Genomic DNA, 20498 nt, shown 5'->3' with positions numbered 1-20498 from the left:
TTTTTGGAGAACAAAACCCTCGATTTAAGTCTCTTTCTTTTTGTTTGCAAATTATGATGGATGTAGTAGTAGTACTAGTATTGGGAGTAGTAGTATCAGGAGTGGGGGTAGTAATAGCAATAGTAAAGGGAGTAGTAGTATCTGGAGAGGGGGTAGTAATAGAAAGAGAATTGGGAGTATTAGTATCTGGAGTGGGGGTAGTAGTAGGAACAGTAATGGGAGTAGTAGTATCTGGAGTGGGGGTAGTAATAGCAAGAGAATTGGGAGTATTAGTATCTGGAGTGGGGGTAGTAGTAGGAACAGTAATGGGAGTAGTAGTATCTGGAGTGGGGGTAGTAATAGCAAGAGAATTGGGAGTAGTAGTATCTGGAGTGGGGGTAGTAGTAGGAACAGTAATGGGAGTAGTAGTATCTGGAGTGGGGGTAGTAATAGCAAGAGAATTGGGAGTAGTAGTATCTGGAGTGGGGGTAGTAGTAGGAACAGTAATGGGAGTAGTAGTATCTGGAGTGGGGGTAGTAATAGCAATAGTAAAGGGAGTGGTAGTATCTGGAGTGGGGGTAGTAATAGCAATAGTAATGGGAGTAGTAGTATCTGGAGTGGGGGTAGTAATAGCAATAGTAAAGGGAGTGGTAGTATCTGGAGTGGGGGTAGTAGTAGCAATAGTAATGGGAGTAGTAGTATCTGGAGTGGGGGTAGTAGTGAGAACAGTAATGGGAGTAGTATTAGTTACCATGTAGGCATGGTGGGGGAGAGGTGGGCCGCCATGCCAAGTACTCACTTGCTCTCCTTTAAATCACACTTTGGGTCTCTCCTGCCCTGGGGGCTACTCATTGCCCAGTTGCTGCTGCTGCTATGGGCGGTGGCGATCTTGTGGGTGGGTGGCAACGAACTCCTCAGTGCGGGTGGGTTGGCGATCTGGTTTAGGGGCAGGGGGTGCTCTGACCGGCAGGAGAAGCAGCTTGCCCAGAGTGCCACTGCTTCCCCTGCAGGTCAGAGTACACTTTTTTTTTTTTTTTTTTTTTGGAAAATTACATTTACGATTTTTAAAGAAAATGAAATCATTTTTTTTCAAAATCTAGGTGAATTAATTAGTTTAATCGCCCAGGCCTAATATTGAGATTTATAAACTTTTCTCCCAGTTAATATAACCCACCTGTATATACATGTGTGGTCTTCTAACTTTAAGTACATAAAAGATACTTCTTAAAAAGTAAAATGTTGGCTTTTTACATTCTTTTTCCTGCCTTTTACCTAAACTTCACTCAATGTTCATGATCTTAAGTCATTTGTTATCATTTAAGGAGGAAGTATCGCTCTTTTACAAAATCCATATGTGTGCCAGACATCCTGTTTGTGTTTAATAAACCCTGATGTTCTTAAAATATACAACAATCACCCATATTATTAAAACCACCTGCCTATTGTGTAGGTCCTTCATGTGCCACCAATGTTTCCTTACAGGGCTTGTCCTGGCAAAAAAAAAAAAACAACTTTTGCCGGCAGATTGTGCTGTAAAAAATATAAATATAAGTGCCACTCACCCACTCCAGCGCAGCTGTAACATCCCTACTCACGACTCTCTCCCGGCTTCTGTGATGACATGACCCTGCAGGTACTGCCTGCTTAGCCAATTAGTGAATGGGATGGGACACTGCTTGAGCCACTGATTGGCTGAGTTCCTAATGCTGCGTTTACACGTAACGATTATCGTGCGAATTTGCGCGATAACGATCGAATTCGAACGATAATCTTATGTGTAAGACGTGAACGATCAAACGAGAAATCGTTCATTTTGATCTTTGAACATGTTCTCAAATAATCGTTGATCGTTCGCAAAAAATTTGCAGATCGCTCCGTGTGAACAGTCGTTCGCCGATTTAACTAATGTGTGAGATAGGCTTAAGCGATTGCAAAACAAATTTTCCGTACGATATATCGTACCGTCTAAACGCTGATTGTTATGAAAAAAAAAACCGTCACTCCGACATCGTTAATCGTATCATCGGGCCAATTATCGTTTCGTGTAAACGCAGCATTAGATGGTGTGATGTCCCAGGAATTGGGAGATAGAGGAGCTGGGAGCAGCAATGCTGCAGCTATACTGGGCCAGCACAGGTGAGTGGAACTTGTTTAATGTGAATAAAGCACCCCCTGCTGCTGTCTGGACAACCCTTACAATGGTGCGTTTACACGTAACGATTATCGTGCGATTTTGCGCGATAATGATCGAATTCGAACGATAATCGTACAGGTAAACGCAGCGAACGATCAAACGACGAACGAGAAATCGTTCATTTTGATCTTTTAACATGTTATCAAATCGTCGTTCGTCATTCGCAAAAAATTCGCCGATCGTTCCGTGTAAACAGTCGTCGCGCGATAGTCTGGCTGCCCGCAGCCCCGCCCGCCGCTCGCAGCCCGGCCCCCCGTTCATCCGCAGCCCCCTGCGCCAGCTCAATCGCCACCCCCGCCGCCCCGATAACCACCCCCGCCGCCGCTCCGATCGCCACCCCCCCTCCGATCGCCCCCCCACCGCCGCTCCGATCGCCTCCGCCGCGAGCATATGTTACCTGCTCCGCGTAGCAGGTTTTCGAAATCCCCGACTCCCCTCTTCAGTGCATTGATTGGCTGAAGAGGTGAGCCGGGAATTTCAAACGGCTCCTCTTCAGCCAATCAGTGCTGAAGAGGAGCTCTGATTGGCTGAAGAGGAGCCGTTTGAAATTCCCGGCTCCCCTCTTCAGCCGTGTAAACGCACCATTAGTCTTGTAAATTGTGAACTCCCGGGCATGTTATTCCAGCACATCCCACAGATGCAATCAATCAGACTGAGATTTCTCACTTATACAATACTTTAATAAAAAAAAGTTTAGCCGGACTTCTCCTTTAATCACTAACTTCAAAAAAGGAATGTATCGGTTTTTTTTCAATTGCATTGAGTGGCAGCAGTAAGGGGCTACACGGGCCCCTCTGCTGCCACCAAGGTTTGTGTTGGGAACTGCAGGACTGTCTAAGCCCCTAGTTTCCGGACTCCTTTCCTGATCAAGGGTTGTACATCTCAGGTATCTTTGGATCTTGCCCCAACAATGTCAGCAACTTTTTACAAGTCAGGTTTTATGCCTTCAGTCCTAGGGTCAGGGTTCTTGAACTACCTAACAATACATTTGGCAAATATGTTCTTTGTCAATGGGCAATGAGCTAATTAGGAGGGCTGGACGATTGTTCCTAAATAGGTAATTGCCCTTTAATTGACCCCATCCATGAATTCATAGGGCTCTTTTACATTGCCTGACTTGTTTGCAAAGCTTTTACAAAGCTCCATCAATTATGGCCACAAAGGTTTTCTGGATCGTTTGCGTAGCCCCTTAATTTTATCATAGTCATTCCCGTTTACACAGAGAGATGTTCGGACGACAAGCAATGATCTTAATAGTTGCTCATGTGAAAAACAAGCACTTTAGTTTGTTGATCGCTGGTGCTAGTCAACAATCAGCCTGGGTTAAAGGGCCTTCAGACTGGAAGTGGACAATCTTCTGATCTTTGCACAAACCAGGCTCAAATGTCAAAGGTAAAACTGAAAAGAATTACATTCTCGCCATGGCTATAAATGGGTATAACCATGAAGATTTACCAGTTACACATATAAGTTAAAGGGATATCTGGAGAATTTTTTTTAAGTAAGAAAGACTCATTTTATCACAATATAATTTTCCCCCTAATATATAGGTATTCCTTTTTACCTATTCACAGCCCCTTTATAGGTATACAGTTAAATTATAAATTTCAGGTAACATTTATCCACCTATGGTAGGATCTTAGGAGCTTACTATATACTATTTTATTAATAAACATGCATGTAGAGTATACAGAAAGCCTCTTAGCGCCCTCTGGTGGCAGTTGAAAGAAGCTAGAATTTGATAATTCAGAGGCCTGTGAGTAGATTCATGCAGCAGTATCCATGGACAATCACCTTCATTACAAAGGGCTAAGTTTTATCCTGAAAAGCTGTGGCCTTTCAAAGAAAGTACAGTGTTAAAAACAGCTGGGTACTGTCTAGTGGGTGGCTTTCTTCTGGAATCTACCCTTCCTTAAAGGGGTACTACGGTGCTAATAAGAAAAAAACAATCAATCATAAACATAGTTTTTAGATTTACCATGCCTCCAGAGTCTGGCTCCGTTTGAATTTTACATTGTTTGCAGGTCCCTGAAGCTCCAGTTGGTGTCTTCATTTTATCTTCACTTCCTAAGTTTGGGCTTTCCCATGATGTGCTTTGTCTCCTGTGATGTCTGACTCTGTAAAACTGTTAGATGGCTTGCATCTTGTTCAGCCAATCAGAGCTGAGCAACTAGTGTCATCTGACAAAGGAAGGCTGGCTTAACAGGGCTTAGACCCGCCTCCCTCTTGATGATACCAATGTCACAAAATGGCTTCCGCAGAACAGCCTGGGGTCAACAGTCATTAGGTAAGAGTTTACTTCACTTCCTGGTGGGGGATTAAGGGGGGAGATAGGTGATTGAAGCATATTACAAAGTTATATAACTTTGTAATGTGTTTCAATTACTGGGAAAAAGGTTTTTGCTGGAGTGCCCCTTCAATCAGTCCTATTGATAGGTCTTTCTCTATTTTCATTTCTATGTGAAGCTGTAACTTTAAAGGGGAACTTTGAGCAGTTTTATAAAAAAAATGTTGCAAGGTTCTTACATATGTTCCCCCTTGACACTCTTTATGTGGTTTTACAGTAGTTGTGCTCTTCTGATGGAGTTTTCTGTCTGCTCCGTATCTCCTGCTGTTCCTTTCTTTGCTGTGCAGGCTCAAAATGTCCTGTTTCTACCACCCATATAACCTCAGCCCCTCCTGCCCATGTCCCAACCCTTCTCAGATCCCCTGCCCATCCCTGTCCCTGCCCCGCCCCCTGTCACGTCTGCATCCCCTGTCTGTGCTCAGTAAACAAATTGAATGTGAGACAGTGGTCACATGATCTTTGTCTCCTTGGGGGTTAGAAGAGGGAGCAGGAGACAGAGCGGATTGCACAGAGGCCAGTTTTGTTCACTTTCTGTATGTCAATCAACTACCAGTGTGGCAGAACTGTGCAGATATGGTAATACATTATATAACTTTCAATGTATTTTTTTTATAGAAAATTATTTTCCCTATCTGGATTTCCCCTTTAAAGGGGCATTCCAGGGAAAATTCACTTTTAAGGGAAAAGTATGAGATCGCGGGGGGGGGGGGGGGGGGGGGGGACCCCTAAACCCCCAAACCCCCTGGGAGTTTCTGTATTGGACCGCGGCCGACTCTGTTATGAATAGAGCCGCAGGCCCGGCATGTGAGCCGTGGCTCCATTTATTCCTATGGAGCGTCTGAAAGAGCCAAGTGCACCAGAAAAGCACTGTGCCGGACCCGCGGCTCTATTCATAACAGAGCTGGCCGGGGTCTGATACGGAAATCCCTGGGGGTTTCAGAGGTCGGACCCTCTGTGATCTTCTACTTTTCCCCTATCCTGTGGATAGGGGAAAAGTGAATTTTCCCTGGAATACCCCTTTAACGTTAAGCCTTATGTCAATGCAGGGATTTGTAACTCTTAAACAGAAAAAAGGAGCTTTTACTACTATGAAGCTACATACAGGATGACCTGGTATTGGAAATTTAGTTGACTTTGTTTTCCAAAACATTTTGAGAAAAAGATATATAAGCCTTTAAAAAAAATAAATCTGAGGTGCCTTAAGTGTCATGCACAAAGTCATATCATAGCTCCTTATATAAGTGTAGAACCATAATAACTCTGTGCCGCCACCTAGGCAACGTGTGCATAGGTTCAATTTAGTCAGAGATTTATGATATAGAGAAATAGCCAGAAACAGTAAATCTAGATGAGCAGCCTTCCTGCCCGGGTGAAAGAGAATACGCACTGTACTACTTGCACAGTTCTGGGATAGAATGACATGTCTCATAAAACCTAGAAAAAAAACAAGGAGATATTATTTCATATTTGATGGTGATTATTGGCAGACTGATGTAAAATGAGGACAGTTGTCCCAGATACTAAATAATTAACCGTTTCATCCTATCAGATCGTGGGACAGTTCCGAGGTTTGTAAGGTACTGCTTCGATTTAGTTGTTCTTGTATTACTTCGATTTCTTATCGTACGTCCCCTCTCCCTTATATGCCCCAACGTATCCCGAGCCATCAGTCAGTTCTTCACGTCCTGCTAGGCCTTTGCCTTTGCCACTCTCATCAAAACGTTCCTTGTGTGATCCGGTATACTTTGATGTGTCTGTTAGACGATCCACGGCCCCTGCAGTCACAGCTTTCTGTAAAACAGAGCAGAGTTGATGCTGTTTATATTAAAACTCCAGCTAGTCAAGGAGGAGGGTCCAGCACTGCAGGAACAAAGAGGTTTCAAAGCCAGCTCTCTTTAGAACCAAGGATCAAATTACCCTCATACTAGAAGACTTGATGTCATTTCTGACAACCTCCTCTCCTGATGGAGCTATACAATTACTAGCTTTTAAAGACACAGTAGCATATACAACAATGACATCCTATCAGCTGTATAATGTATAATTTAGTGGATAGAAGGTTTAGGAGTTAAATTACTTATATTCCAATACTTAGATATAAAACGTATGTAGAAATTTTTATGTATTCCTGAATATTTATTAGCGGCAGTCTACTAACACATTGCTAGTTATCCGTACACATAAAAGATGTCAGCTATATGATCATTTCTTTGACAGATATGTTCCCCAAATCCCCATATACATGCACATTTAGCTCAACGGATCACACAGTATTTTAATAGGGAGGAGTATCTGTCAGACACCTCTGGTGCAGTTTATCTGCTGACATAAAAATCAATGGGATTTGTAAATGTCTATGGTAGCAACATTTACAGCATAGTGGGAAGAGCTCGGGCTGGGCAGCAATGGCATTTTTTGCTGTGCAGGAAAGAAGCTCCCGCCAGCTGTGAGGATGACTATGACGGAAATGGACATTATTTTTTTTTTCTGATTGTTCATTGATAGTTTGGGAGATGGTGCAGTGTGACTCAGGCTGGGTTCACACTATGTATATTTGAGGCTGTATTTGTGAGGCTGTATAGCAACCAAAACCAGGAGTGGATTGAAAACACAGAAAGGCTCTGTTCACATAATGTTGTAATTGAGTGGATGGCCGTCATTTAATGGCAAATATTTGCTGTTATTTTAAAACAACGGCTGTGGTATTGAAATAATGGCCGTTATTTACTGTTATATGGCGGCCATCCACTCAATTTCAACATTGTGTGAACAGATCCTTTCTGTGTTTTCAATCCACTCCTGGTTTTGGTTGCTATGAGGACCTGACATGAGGACCAAATACTGCCTGAAATATACATAGTGTGAACCCAGCTTAAACAGGCAAACCATGTGTATAGAGCTTGTCTGGCTCCATGTAACAGAGCTGTATCCCGCAGCTCCATGTAACGGACTTGTGTGCGCACAATGGTGCCTCTGTATTGCTCTATATTACAGGGGAATAACTTCCCCAATAGAACATGCCATTTTTTTTATCTATGCAAAATTTAACGCATTAAAAAATATGAAGTTATCTGGTGCCTTTGGGTGGATTTGTCTGGCCTAACTATGAGCTATCTGATGAGTAGAGATGAGTACGAAAGGAGAAGCCCGGTGGATTAGAAAATCCGGCAGCCAGCAGGGGGTGGGAATTTAATGTAAGTACTAACTTCGCTCTCCCTGTGCCCGCGGCTATGGCGGGACAGGACAGGACTCACGCAGGGCTCTGGGATCTCTGGAGCTGACACGTCACGACCCGGCTGATGGACTGGCCGCTCCAGTCAGTGACTGGGACAGGACACCACTCCAGTCATTGATTGGCTAAGCATCCAGTCCATCAGCTAGGACAGGCCTTTTCACCCCCCTCGAGTCCTGATGTCATCAAAACTCCGGGGAAAAATGCCTTCAGGTGGGGGTCCCAAGGCCGGTCCCGCGGGCACGAGGAGAGGTAAGTTAGTACTTGTAATCAATTTCCCTTCTGACCCTGCCGGATTTTATAATCTGCCAGACAGGAGGCAGTGTCCAGTAAATGCCTCATCAGCAGAGATAATCACGACTCGATGAAGTGGGATGCAGCCCTACGGTGTCTGGCCTATGCCTGTATCCATGTTTTCCTGGACTCCCTAGGGCTGTCTACAACTTTTTCAGCCACTGGTGTTCAAATCTCTATTGATGACCCATTCACTGGACACTGCCTCCTGTCTTGAAGTGTTAAGTCTGTACTGATTAACAAATCCTAGGATCAGAATTATCTTATGTTCGGGCCCACAGACTAGTATTTTTTACGTTGAACACATTGTTCTGCTTTTCTCTGTTAATAAAGATGCTGAGTGTTTTCTACCCATGCCCCATACAATGTTATATTTCTTAGCCTGCTGATCACCTTCAATGTTTATTGGAAAATAATTTATAAATCCTTTGTTGTTCTTGTTGTGATATTTAACATTTTAAGTAAAAATGATCTGAGTTTTTAAAAAAGGCAAACGATTTGTAGATATTGTGTAATATTCGTTAGTAGCCGTTTTTATTTTTTTGGTCATTGGGGAAAAAATCCCCCAAAAAATTCACAGGGGTGCCCCGAGGCTGATAAGGGAAACACTGCCTAGAGGAACATGTATTTCTAACTGGCAGATAGGGGCATGATCAAAAATCCCATCCAAAGAAATTACAGTAGAATGTAAAAGTCAAAGAAGGCGCGTGCTTCACCAGCACATGTGTAACATGTTCTGCCTGGAAGGAAAATTAATAAACTTTACTGTTTTATTTATAGCATTACTGGGCCTCTCAAATTGTATATTTACCTTGATAGTCTACATGTCGTATATTTCATTTAAAATTATGTAAAATAAAATAATAAAAAAAAAAAATAAAAAGACATCATCTATCTGTACTAAAGATTTTATATCAGACTAATATCTGGTAGAATGTCAGGTCACTACCTGGGGCGCTAAGCACAAGTAGCAAGTTATTATTATTGCTCCCCCAGAGATTACAGCTGATCCCTGGGGGTCCCAGCAGCAGAACCTCTAGGCCCAGATTTATTAAAGGGTGTAAAATATACACAGGTGTAAACTGCCCACAGCTCCCAAGGGGGTGGTCAACACTGTTTTCTCTGTTGAGAACTGAATGGTGGTGATCACCACTTGACTGTTAAGGTTCTCATCATAGTGGAGGTGAAAGTAAGGGCGCTATTACACAGGGCGACTATTGTGCGCAAAATCGTTTTACGTTTCGAATTTAAATATGAAATCTCGCGAGAATATAATGAACTAGTGATCTCACCGGTCCCCATGACTCCTGGGTCCCGTTCACAGTAGCCGACTGTCATCTTCTGACGGAAACTGGGTATGTGACATACTGGGCTCTTCCAGCAGCAATGTCACAGTTCAGCTGAGCAATTGATGGCTCAGCCAGTCAGTGACTGGGTTGATGCTCCACCCCAGTGACTGATTGGCTGAGCGGGCAATCAATCGGCTAGAGACGTGACGTTGCAGCTAGCAGAGCTGCAGGAGCCCAGCTGCTGTTAATGGGACCCCAGAGTGGCACTACGAGGCACAAGGAGGGATGAGTTTACTTGTTTATTATTTTTTAGTGTTAGTGTTAGTTTGTGTGTCATTGATCGCATCTTTTAAGCTGACCATAAAATAATTGTTAACCGTTAGCTAATTGTACACGAATATTTCGATGTATGTACGCACTGTTCCTTTGCTGGGATCAGAAGGAGTAAACAATCGTAGTAACAATCGTAATTATGATAGTAACTAATGGCTATCATTCTGTGTGTTGTGGTGAACGGTTTTGGGTCGTTCCCTAAAGCTCTTGTTTGCGATCATTTATCGTTAATCAGCGAAAATGAAAAATCGCTTTGTCTAATAGGATTCTACCAAGGCGGAAAGTTTGGGAACAGGAGTGTATTCCATTTTTTATGGAAAGTGCTGCAATTTGTATAGCACCAGCACTGACCATTCTTAAAAGTACTTAAGACGACTCAAGCTCTCTGCTGCCACTCTTAAAGGGTGGTCCTCTCTAGGAAGTCCATATGCTCTAGGAGAGCATATAGATAGCGCTTTTCTTTGTCTTTTGTCTTTTTTTTTAAATTAAATTCAGGATTCAGTTTTTCTTTAAAGTCAGAGAAAGTAACACTTCAAGCACAAAGGGTTCAGAGGAACTATTGTTGTCACTGATATTACAGCTTCCTCGACAACAGATTAAAGAGACAAACACTTAAAAAACTGTGAACCTGGAGACATCTGCTTTCGGATATCACATGATCCTGTAAACATGAAGCTGCCTATCTTCTGTAACTTAGAACAAGGAATGACAGATTGCACACGCAGTGTATAGAAAGTGAGACAAGCATCTTAAACATTTCCATAAACACAAAGAAAAACATACAGTCACAGAGAGGGCCTCATACATACACTGTTAGCTATAGAAACCAATTAGGCACCTGATTGTGAAAATACCTGACATATTATAGTCATACATTTGTCAATGTGTATCTGGGAAGGTGAAAACTAAAATCCTTAGGTTATGTTCACACGGCGTCTTTGTTTGGCCGTCTTTTAGGATGGACGTTATTTTAAGGGCAAATAACCTCCAGTATTTTCTAATGATGGACGCTCTTTGTACAATCACCATTGTAAAAGACACCCGGCAAATGGGCAAAAATAGACAAAGTGTGTGAACATGGCCTTAAAGTGTACCTGTCCCGAAAATAGACTTTTGATATGTTAAAGAGACATAACCAAACACCAAATGGTCCAACAGCACAAAGAAACAGAGGAGGAGATTTATCAAACATGGTGTAAAGTGAAACTGGCTCAGTTGCCCCTAGCAACCAATCAGATTCCATCTTTCATTTTTAAAAAAGTCTATGAGGAATGAAAGGTGGAATCTGATTGGTTGCTAGGGGCAACTGAGCCAGTTTCACTTTACACCATGTTTGATAAATCCCCCATAGTCTACACAAGCTGAAAGACAGCTGCATGTGGATGCACACTGGTAGGCCTACAATCCCAATGCATGCACGGATTGGACTTGAAGAATAGCAGAATCAAACAGCATTGATAGTAAATTCAAATCTAATATTTGTTTACATGTTCTCATACAGAGGTGCGACGTTTCGAAACAACAGAACGTCACACCTCTGTACCAAACTATGTAAATAAATATTATATTTGAATTTACTACTGATGCTATTGGACTCTTTTATTCATGTCAAAAGTTTTTATCGGTCAGTGTTTAAGTATTCGGACTGTGCTGCCACACAATCCTCTCCCGGCTCTGTGTCTGTGAGAAGAGACATGCCACATAGACTTCCATTATCCGTCTTTTTACAAGAAGGGAGAGGATCGCGTCGGCTCGTTTTCCCATACGGTCGCAGTCTGAACACTTATTTTCAAGACATTGCCTATTTAACATGATGAAAACTCTCCCCACCTTACCATATTACTTAGATGTGTGCTTGCAGCTGTTTGGGATGCTCCCATGTATATACATAGGGCCCTATTCCACCGGACGATTATCGTTCAGATTATCGTTAAATCGTTTGAATCTAACCGATAATCGTTCGGTTGAAATGCAGTTAACGATTAACGACCGAACGAGAAATCGTTAATCGCTTTATAAAGGCCCTATTCCACGGAACTTTTTAAACGATAAAATCGTTCAAACGACCGCTCGTTAACGATATTCGTTCAGTGGAATAGCTGTAAACGAGCGAACGACAACAGCGAAATCGTCGTTGAGTCGATCACTATCTTTTTTCAACATGTCGAAAAAAAAACGGTCTTTCAACAATAATTCGCTAATCTTTTCGTTAAAAAAAAAAATAAAATCTTTCAGTCGTTCTTGAAATGTCTACCTACATTTCCCCACATTTTAAACGACCATGTAACGATGTAACGACCGCAAAAAAATCGTTACACTACAGATATCGTTCACATTCCCACACGTATTATGTGTTATCGTTCGCTTAAAAAAATCGTTACACTACAGATATCGTTCACATTCCCACACGTATTATGTGTTATCGTACGCTTAAAAAAATCGTTAAATGCTCGTTAACGAGCGGTCGTTTGAGCGAGTCTATGAACAATAATCGTTTCGTGAAATAGGGCTATAAGACCTGGACCTATTTTTATCGTTGCTCGTTCGCAAATCGTTCGCATTGAATAAGACATCGTTCGATCGTTTGCAATAGATACGAACGCAATAGCGAGTAAATAGCGAAGAAGAAACGATCGCAATTACGATCATAAGTAACGATTATCGTTCCATGGAAATGACTGAACGTTTTCAGGTCTTTCGCAATAGCGGTCGTTTGAGATCGTTAACGATTATGCAAACGATAACCGTCCGGTGGAATAGGGCCCATAGTTCTGAACACTGCAAACCCACGGGCGATATTAGTATGGTACCTGCTGGTCGGTATGGTATAGGTATTCTATTCACGTGAGTTAGAATTTTTATGTGTATTATTACAAGCAATGTCCAAGCTCTCATATAATGTAATACCTATGTATGGACATAAAATCATAGCATTCACTATTATTAGCAGAATTTTTCAGGGTAATGGATACAGCCTCTATTTATTACCCTTCTTGTATTTCTAAACAGCATAATGGCTATTTAAGCGGCAGTATCCTGTGTGTTTTTAATTGCTTTTATTGCTTTGTTGTGACATTCCAGGTAAGTCCTCGGCCACATGGAGACTTTTTGTAGTGCTACTAATTGATTTTAACTGTCAACACAATTACACACAACTCGGTGTATTATTGCTGTGGACTGCAGCTGTAGCTCAGTAGTTAAAATTAATTAGCAGCACTACAAGAAGTCTCTGTGCAGCCCTAACCTTAGGCTACATTCACACGTTCCTGGAATTTTCAGGACCGTATATTATGGCTGCAATCCACAAAAAATACATCCGTAGTGCATCCGTAATTTTTGCAGATCTGTAAAAGTGGGAAGTCACTTGTTAAAATGGTTGTCGGGAAGAACTAGACCTGTGACATTAGGACTACGAATCCATATTTTGTGGACGTTACAGACGTTTCTTTCGTAACATCCACTAATTACGGACACTTTATGGAACAATCTGGGCTGTGTGAATAGCCCAATAGGAATGAATAGGTTGTTACTTAAAAGAAAAAGAAAGTATCAAACATGTAAAAGTAGCCTATGGCTATGTTCCTGCAACGTACTAAAGATCTCAAAGAACATGATATCTGCCCATTTCTGGCCAATCTTTGGTATGTTGTGGGAAAATAGCCTAAGGGGCCTATTCCATGGAGCGATAATTGGCCGAATAGTCCTGTTTCGGCTGATTATAGCTCCGTAGAATAGAGACAACGATCAGCCGATGTTCGTGTTGTTGGCTGATCGCTCCAACCTAAAATCATCAGGCACCGACCGTGCATCGCTGTGTTGAATCGCGATGCACGGCAGGCGACCGATTTCACAAGTACATTGCTTACCTAAGCATGTTGCAGGTCTTCTGCGCTCCTTCTTCCGCCCAGTCCCACACGCAGCGGCAGCTTCAGTGCGGCCTGTCTTAGCTGGCAGATCGCTCAGCCAATCACTGGCCGCAGAGGAAGAAGGAGCGCAGGAGAAGACCTGCAACATGTTTAGGTAAAGTATGGTGGCATGGGTAACGATGTCCCTGCAGCCCTCGCTTAACGATTATCAGGCCGTGCAATAGGCCCAGTAAACAAGCGCCGATTTAGCAGATCGGCGCTCGTTTACATTATTGATCGGGCCTGCATCGGCCCGTGAAATAGGACCCTAAGGCTATGATCACACAATGGCAAAAAAAGAGAAAAGGCGTCCGCTTTTTCTATTTAAAAAGATGTCCGTTTTTGCCGCAATTTCATTGACTTCAATACAATGTATTAAAGGCAATGGGATGACGGACGTCCAATGCAGACGGTCTATAAAGTAACGGGCGTTGTCTGCGCGGACGTCAAAATAATGATCATGTCAATTATTTTCAGACGTCTATTGCAAACAGCAGACGTAATTTTTTTGTAATCTTCTAATCGCTTTAAAAATTTCTAAGATGCTTTCCACTGTAACCTTAACAACAGACTACAAACAGTAGTCAGCCTTCACTGTATAAAGCCTGATGCTAATGTAAAAATATTACACTAAAGTTAGTAAATAGAGATGAGTGCAACTGGAGCACGCTCGAGTGGGATCGTTGGGCATTTGAATACCGGTGGCTGAAAAAGTTGCATGCAGCCCTACAGCTTATGGCTCTATCTGTGTTTTCTAGGACACCCTAGTGCTGCATCCAACTTCTTCAGCCACTGGTATTCAAATGCAGAACATTCAGGTTTAGACTAACCCAAGCGTGCTCGAGGTTCACTCATCTCTATTAGTGAACAAAGCATCAAGCCAGTGACAAAAAGACAAAGGCGGCACAAGAGTTATATATGCAGTATAAATACGCTGTATATCTTCCCCTCTATTATACTGTTTGTAGACTACAAGTGTTTTTATTAAGTTCTACATTATTTATAAGACATCATTAATAAAGTCACTTCATGAATTAGAACTGGGGTGCCCAGAACTACAACTAAATCAAGTCTACTTCACACAGAGAGTATTAGTTCCCTTGAAATATACCCAACAGTACACTATCATCCTTTACTTTGATGTTTTCTTTTATTATTTTGGCTTGCATTCCAGAATGTGTCCTATGTAAACTTGGACTTGGAATGTAGCGGCGCAGAAAACGTGTCCATCCCATTGTTACTCCTTTTCTCACAGATGTGGGGAGAACATTCAATAAACTAGCAGCAAAGCAGTAAATCTCGGCTACTAGCAATACTTTTTTTCCGCGCCTTCCGTTAGTGACCTTGGCTTACTTCCTGAGTCATTTCTTAATCCCAGTCTGTGGAGTGATTCATAACCCCCATCCGCCCCCACCCTGCTCCTGAGTTATGTATGATTTTTTTTTTCAATGTAAAGCCACATGCCTGGAACCGTTACCTGGTCAGGCCTGCCCTGACGTGTCTCTGAGCCTACACCTAATCTACTTTATTGTACCTGTGAACGGAGGAATCCACTGCTCTGTGATGTCTGAAGAAAGGTAAAACATTTCTCACCATCCTGTTCATGAATAATATATAACATAAGAATTACTTCAGAGAAGACAAACAACACTGGGCTCTCACCGTGGTCCCTATGTTTGCGGGTTCTTTGCCCTCTACAAGCTTGAAGATGGCTGCTATTGCGTCATTTGCAGGTGTCCCTTTAAATCTCTTCACGGACAGAAGTTCCAGGGCCTTCTGAAACTCTTGATAGGTGATCACATGAGCCGTCTTACTTCTTAAATAAGGGGTCAGAAATTTTAAAGTTAATATGAAAATGTGAACATTTCTTCAAGTAATTCTGGAAAATGTGGCTAGGGTACGTTCACACATACCATGTTTTCAGCTGCAAGTTTTGTCTTTTTGATGCTCAAAAACAAGCAGGAGTAACGCCAAAAAACATGCAACGCTGTACGTGTGACTGTACCCTTAACTAGAGATGAGCGAACCTCAAGCACGCTCAGGTTCCTCATGACCCCAACGATCTGTATTTGATTACTGGTGGCTGAAGAAGTTGGATGCAGCCCTAAGGAGTCATGAAAAACATGGATACAGCATATGGCATATGTTCACACACCGTCCGAATGATGGCCGTTTTTCCCCTATCCACAACGGGTTCCGACCGCTGGACCCCCCTGCCGATCTCCGTATCAGGCCCACAGCTTTTTTGTTATAAATAGAGCAGTGGGTACAGCGCGTGACCTGCGGCTCTATTCATACCTATGGAGCCGCCGGAGAGAGCCCAGTAAGCCAGAAGAGTGTTTCCTCGGCTCTTTCCGGTGGCTCCATAGGAATGAATAGAGCCAGGGGTCACATGTGCTTGAGGTTCACAGAGCTAGGCTATTTGCAACAACAGCCGTGATTGCTATGTAGCTTACCTAGTGCTGCCTTCTGTGGAATGCCGGCCAGAGTGGCGCCGCAAGAAACTGACATGTCAGTTTTCTGCGGCCGCTATTCATTGAATAGCAGTCGCAGAAAATTCTGTCAGTTCACACAATGGAGTGTGCGGCTCCGGCCGCACGCTCCATTGTGCGCAATGGGGAATTCGGATGCAGGTGCGCACGGATGTGCCCGCATCCGAACTCAGCGGCAGTAAAGATCATCCGGACAGTACTTAAATGATGGTATTAATCTATATTATAATATGGTATTTAATCTATATTAATTGTCTCACTTTATTTTAGAGAAGACAATGTCCACATCTGTGCTGGTACACCCATTTTCTTGTATGTTGCATTCCTTGCAGAGTTTGCTAAAGTTTTTACTAGTCATCTCATCTCCGGTTGCTTTGGTTTTGCCATAAGCGGCAAATTTACGGAACGTTTTCTCAAGTTCTTGAGACATCTGAAGAAAGAAATACATTTAGTGACAGTCATCACATAAACAGTAACAACTGGGCAAATATACTACTTTACATTTAGATAGTTAATACTCATTATACAACTGTTTAATGGAGATGGATTATAAAATTCGGCAGCCGGCAGGAGGAAATTAATTACAAGTACTAACTTACCTCTCCCCCTGCCTGTGGTGAGCAACTGGACCGGCCCCAGGACCCCCGCCAGGCTCTGGGATCTCCAGCGCTGGCACATCACGACCCGGCTGATGGACTGGCCGCTCAAGCAGTCAGTGACTGGGGTGGGACTGATTGGCTGAGCGGTCAGTCCACTCATCACAGCTCGGGGGAAAATGCCTTCCGGCAGGGGTCCCAGGGCCAGTCCCCCCGCTCGCTGCGGCCACTGGGAAAGGTAAGTTAGTACTTGTACATTGCTTTAAAAATGAAAAGGGGCAGGGGTGGTTGAGGTCGTATTGGGACAACCCCTTAAAGCATTTCATATATACATAACTCGATATTTCCTGGGAGCAGTAGCATAATTAAGGATGGGACCAAAACCTCTTGAACATCTCAAATAGAACATACAGCTCATTGCATTCAACCAGGCTCTAATGCGTTACTGCATGTCTCAAAATGTCGCAATCCCTGGGATCACAGGTATTAGGTAGAGATGAGCAAATCTCAAGCACACTTAGGTTTGCCCAAACTGGAATACTCGGTGGCTAAAGAACTTGGATGCAGACCTAAGACTGCCTGGAAAACATCCAACTTTTTCAGGCACCTGTATAAAATAGCGGGCATTCCAGTTCAGGCGAGCCTGAGTGTGCATGAGATTCGCTCATCTCTAATATTAGGAAATCTTCAACTGGTTGTGTTAAAAAAAGTGTTTGCCAGACCAAGCTGGAGATTGCCTATTACCTCCGATCCTGGGGACTGTAACTTTTTGAGACATCACCTGCATTAACGCATTGGGACCTGGTTGAACACAATGGGGGACATTTATGAAGGTCCTGTCCGAGGCCTACGCCAGGGAGAAGGCACATATCACCTCTTCTACCTCGTGTACACCTGCTGTATACCTCTCACACCCGATGGGCGGGTGGGGGGTGGCGCGGTAATTTAGGGAGGAGGCGTGGCCTCCTCCAGCACCTCATTTACCATGATTAAAGCCCGCTCGCTGCTTCCAGCAGGTGTAGCTTTGGTATGCTGGGCTTAGAGGCGTGAATTCGGCGGGAAGAAAGGGGGCGGGGCCTAAGTTAAGACTGACATACTCTTACACTGGTCTTCATTAATCCCCCCCAATGACTTAAAAATCAAACATTGTAAATATTACAAAACCAATAGAAAAAACAAAACCCTCACACGATATACTGTATTACTATCTTAGATTAATGTCATGGTAGAAAATGTAGGTGAATTCTAAACAGCGGACGCTCTTCTTTCTATCCATGTACAGTAATTATCTCTATGATATTCATGTACTGCCATTGAAGAATATCCTAGATAAATAGGAGCCTGAGTGTTTGTCACCTCGGAAATGCCACTAAAAATAAACATAAAACAGATGCCACATGCATCCAAGGGTTTGTTAAATATACATGCATATGAATGTTTGATACGGCTCTCATTGAAAAACACCAAACACAGTGGGAGCTCCTCAGCGCTTCAGAAGCAAAGTAACAGAGAGAACATTTCTCAGTTTTAGACCTGTCATAAACACACAACACACATCTGATATAATAGCACCAAACATTTACAGAAGGAGATCTATGGATGATGTTAGGATGGGGTACACTCTGTACCGTGCTGACACTGTCCACTGGATGAAATGACTGTAGACTGGTATCACTTCTATAGATGTGATGTCATCGGCCATATGCTATCTGTCACCATGTCAATTATAGTGAACGTCTACTTTTTACTTGTTTATCTTGTTCATACAGTTATGTGTTTGACCCACTGAGCCTCGGCCTATACACTGTGTAGTGGTGGCATTGGGTTACTACAGGGCACGGGGGAGCCAAACTGCAATAACCCAATGCCACCACTACCCAATGGCCCAGAGACAAACATCTGACACATTTTTGTCTCAGACAGATAGGAACCATTCTGAGACATGAAAGATGGATAAATCTCGACCAATGTGCGGGGCTGAGACTTCTTGCTCCGTACATTGTTTACATCTGGGCGCCACAGTAAGAGGATCGACGATCGGGTACACTAAGAGAGGCGACGATCAGGTACACTAAAGGCCCTATCACACACACACACACAGATTTATCTGACAGATTATTGACGCCAAAGCCAGGAACAGGCTACAAACAACGAACAGGTCATAAAGGAAAGACTGAGATTTCTCCTATTTTCCATTCCATTCCTGCTTTGGCTTCAAAAATCTGTCAAATAAATCTGTGTGTATAATAGGGCCAGGGGTAATGATCAGGTACAACAACAGGGGACAGGGCCAATGATCAGGTACAGTAGCAGGGGAAAAAAGAACACTATTAGATCCAGCAACAGGGGACAGGAACAAAGATCAGGTATAATAACAGGGGTGACTACAAGAAAAGTAATGAGGGATTAGGGAGACTATCAGGTATAACAACAGGGAACAAAGAAGACTATCCGGTACAGCAACAGGGGAAGCTATTAGATAAAGCAACGGGGGTCAGGGATGACAATCATTTACAGCAACAGGGGAGACAGATAAAGCAACAGGGGTCAGGGATGACAATCAGATACTGCAATAAGGGACAATACAGCAACAGAGGTCAGGAATGACAATCAGATACAGTAACAGAGGACAGGAGTGACTATCAGGGACAGTAAAATGGGATGGGGCAACGATTAAATACAGCAACAGGAGACAGGGGAAATGATCAAGGTAGGAAGGGGTTAATCTGTTTTAACTGTGTCTGTGCTGTTTTACTTTAATGGCCGTTCTTCACTCCCAACTCTGATCTTCTCCCACCTCCAAAGGAGGAGATGAGAGCCAGAAGGGCTGTCAAAAGCCTGCCCTTTATGGCGACTGGTCAATCTGTACTGACAAACCAAGCCATCTCCGTCCGAGGCCAACGGTGACAGGTACCTAGGTGGTTGCTGGCACCTGCAACAGTTACTGACGTCAGTTAAACTTCAACTGTCACTGGGCGAATTCCTTTAACTGATTCCTGTACAAGTACATGGGGCTGAGCTAAAGTGCAGCAACCCCAGATGAACATGTACATGAACTGTATATGAAAAGTGAGCCTGTCCGGTCTATGGTGTCCCAGGATCTGACCAGTCTTGTCTCACATCAACAGTGAATGAGTCATTTTGTTATATTCTGTAAATGATAACAAGCCCTGCCACAATGGTATTTCCTATAATAGTTTAGCCTGCTGCACTGTGTGTATGGATGGACACACAGGAGAATTCACTATGGCTGTCAGTGTACTATCACACACCCATAATATGTGCCTGGACAGTACAGTAAACCAGGCTGACAGCTTCACCACTTCTCTCCACCAGAGGTCAGTAAAGAGTGAGGGAATGGACAGCTGGCTCCGCCCATGACGCAGGATGATCCGATCACTCCAATACAGGCCCCGCCCAGGAGAAACGGCAACTGGCCCCCTCCCTCCATATTACTATCAAACAGGCCCGGCCCAAGCGGAAGGAGAAGTTCGCAAGAAACTCAGAAGACTGCTTAGCGCCCCCTCCCCACTACGTCAGCCCGCCTCATTACACTTACTATAAGCCGTGAGGTGACAGCCGGCTACTTCGCGGACGGGACGGGAGTGCGTGCAAAGATAACAGCTGCCTCTGACGTTACGGTAACAACAGGCCACGCCCCTCACAGCCCTCGCACGCCCCTCCGCCCCGCCCCATTTATAAATACCTACCACAGGCTCCCGTGATGCAGGTGAAGGACCGTTCCCGCGCTCCCTCAGTTCCCGCCCAGAAGCCCTGCTATAGCTGTTATTGGAGGTAAGGTCAGTGCTCAGTGATGTGGCCGCCATCTTACTCCTC

General features: G+C 43.5%; 2 protein-coding genes across 12 annotated transcripts in view; one reads left to right on the top strand and one right to left on the bottom strand.

Moving 5' to 3' along the window:
* Window positions 1–5976: 5976 nt before the first annotated feature.
* On the bottom strand, window positions 5977–20330 carry TPPP2 (tubulin polymerization promoting protein family member 2). Of its 3 annotated transcripts, none has more exons than XM_069961521.1 (4): window positions 20221–20330; window positions 16326–16495; window positions 15236–15389; window positions 5977–6311 (listed from the first exon to the last, which is right to left on the bottom strand). In XM_069961521.1, exons 2-4 carry the CDS (start codon window positions 16493–16495, stop codon window positions 6126–6128), a joined length of 510 nt encoding a protein of 169 aa, XP_069817622.1. In that variant the 5' UTR covers window positions 20221–20330; the 3' UTR covers window positions 5977–6125. The 3 variants fall into 3 exon arrangements, with proteins under 3 accessions (XP_069817622.1, XP_069817624.1, XP_069817623.1); XM_069961523.1 differs by lacking the exon at window positions 20221–20330 and adding an exon at window positions 19934–20008; XM_069961522.1 differs by lacking the exon at window positions 20221–20330 and adding an exon at window positions 19417–19540.
* The window catches only part of ZNF219 (zinc finger protein 219), a 70301-nt gene continuing 69451 nt past the window's right edge, over window positions 19649–20498 (top strand). For all 9 annotated transcript variants that reach the window (XM_069961520.1, XM_069961507.1, XM_069961508.1 and 6 more), the window contains exon 1: window positions 19649–20456. The gene's annotated coding sequence lies outside the window, so the exon portion shown is untranslated. The remainder of the gene's footprint in view (window positions 20457–20498) is intronic.

The sequence above is a fragment of the Dendropsophus ebraccatus genome, chromosome 3 (genome assembly GCF_027789765.1).
Source record: "Dendropsophus ebraccatus isolate aDenEbr1 chromosome 3, aDenEbr1.pat, whole genome shotgun sequence".
NCBI lineage: Eukaryota > Metazoa > Chordata > Amphibia > Anura > Hylidae > Dendropsophus > Dendropsophus ebraccatus.
Note: the sequence above shows the minus strand (reverse complement) of the source record. Positions and strands in the feature narration are given on the sequence as shown.

Coding starts and splice junctions, on each gene's coding strand:
- TPPP2 (XM_069961521.1), bottom strand. CDS start 16,495: ATGTCTCAAGAACTTGAGAAAACGTTCCGTAAATTTGCCGCTTATGGC. Junction 15,390..16,325: donor ATTGTCTTCTCTAAAATAAA/GTGAGACAATTA, acceptor CCCTTATTTAAG/AAGTAAGACGGCTCATGTGA. Junction 6,312..15,235: donor CCGCAAACATAGGGACCACG/GTGAGAGCCCAG, acceptor TCTGTTTTACAG/AAAGCTGTGACTGCAGGGGC.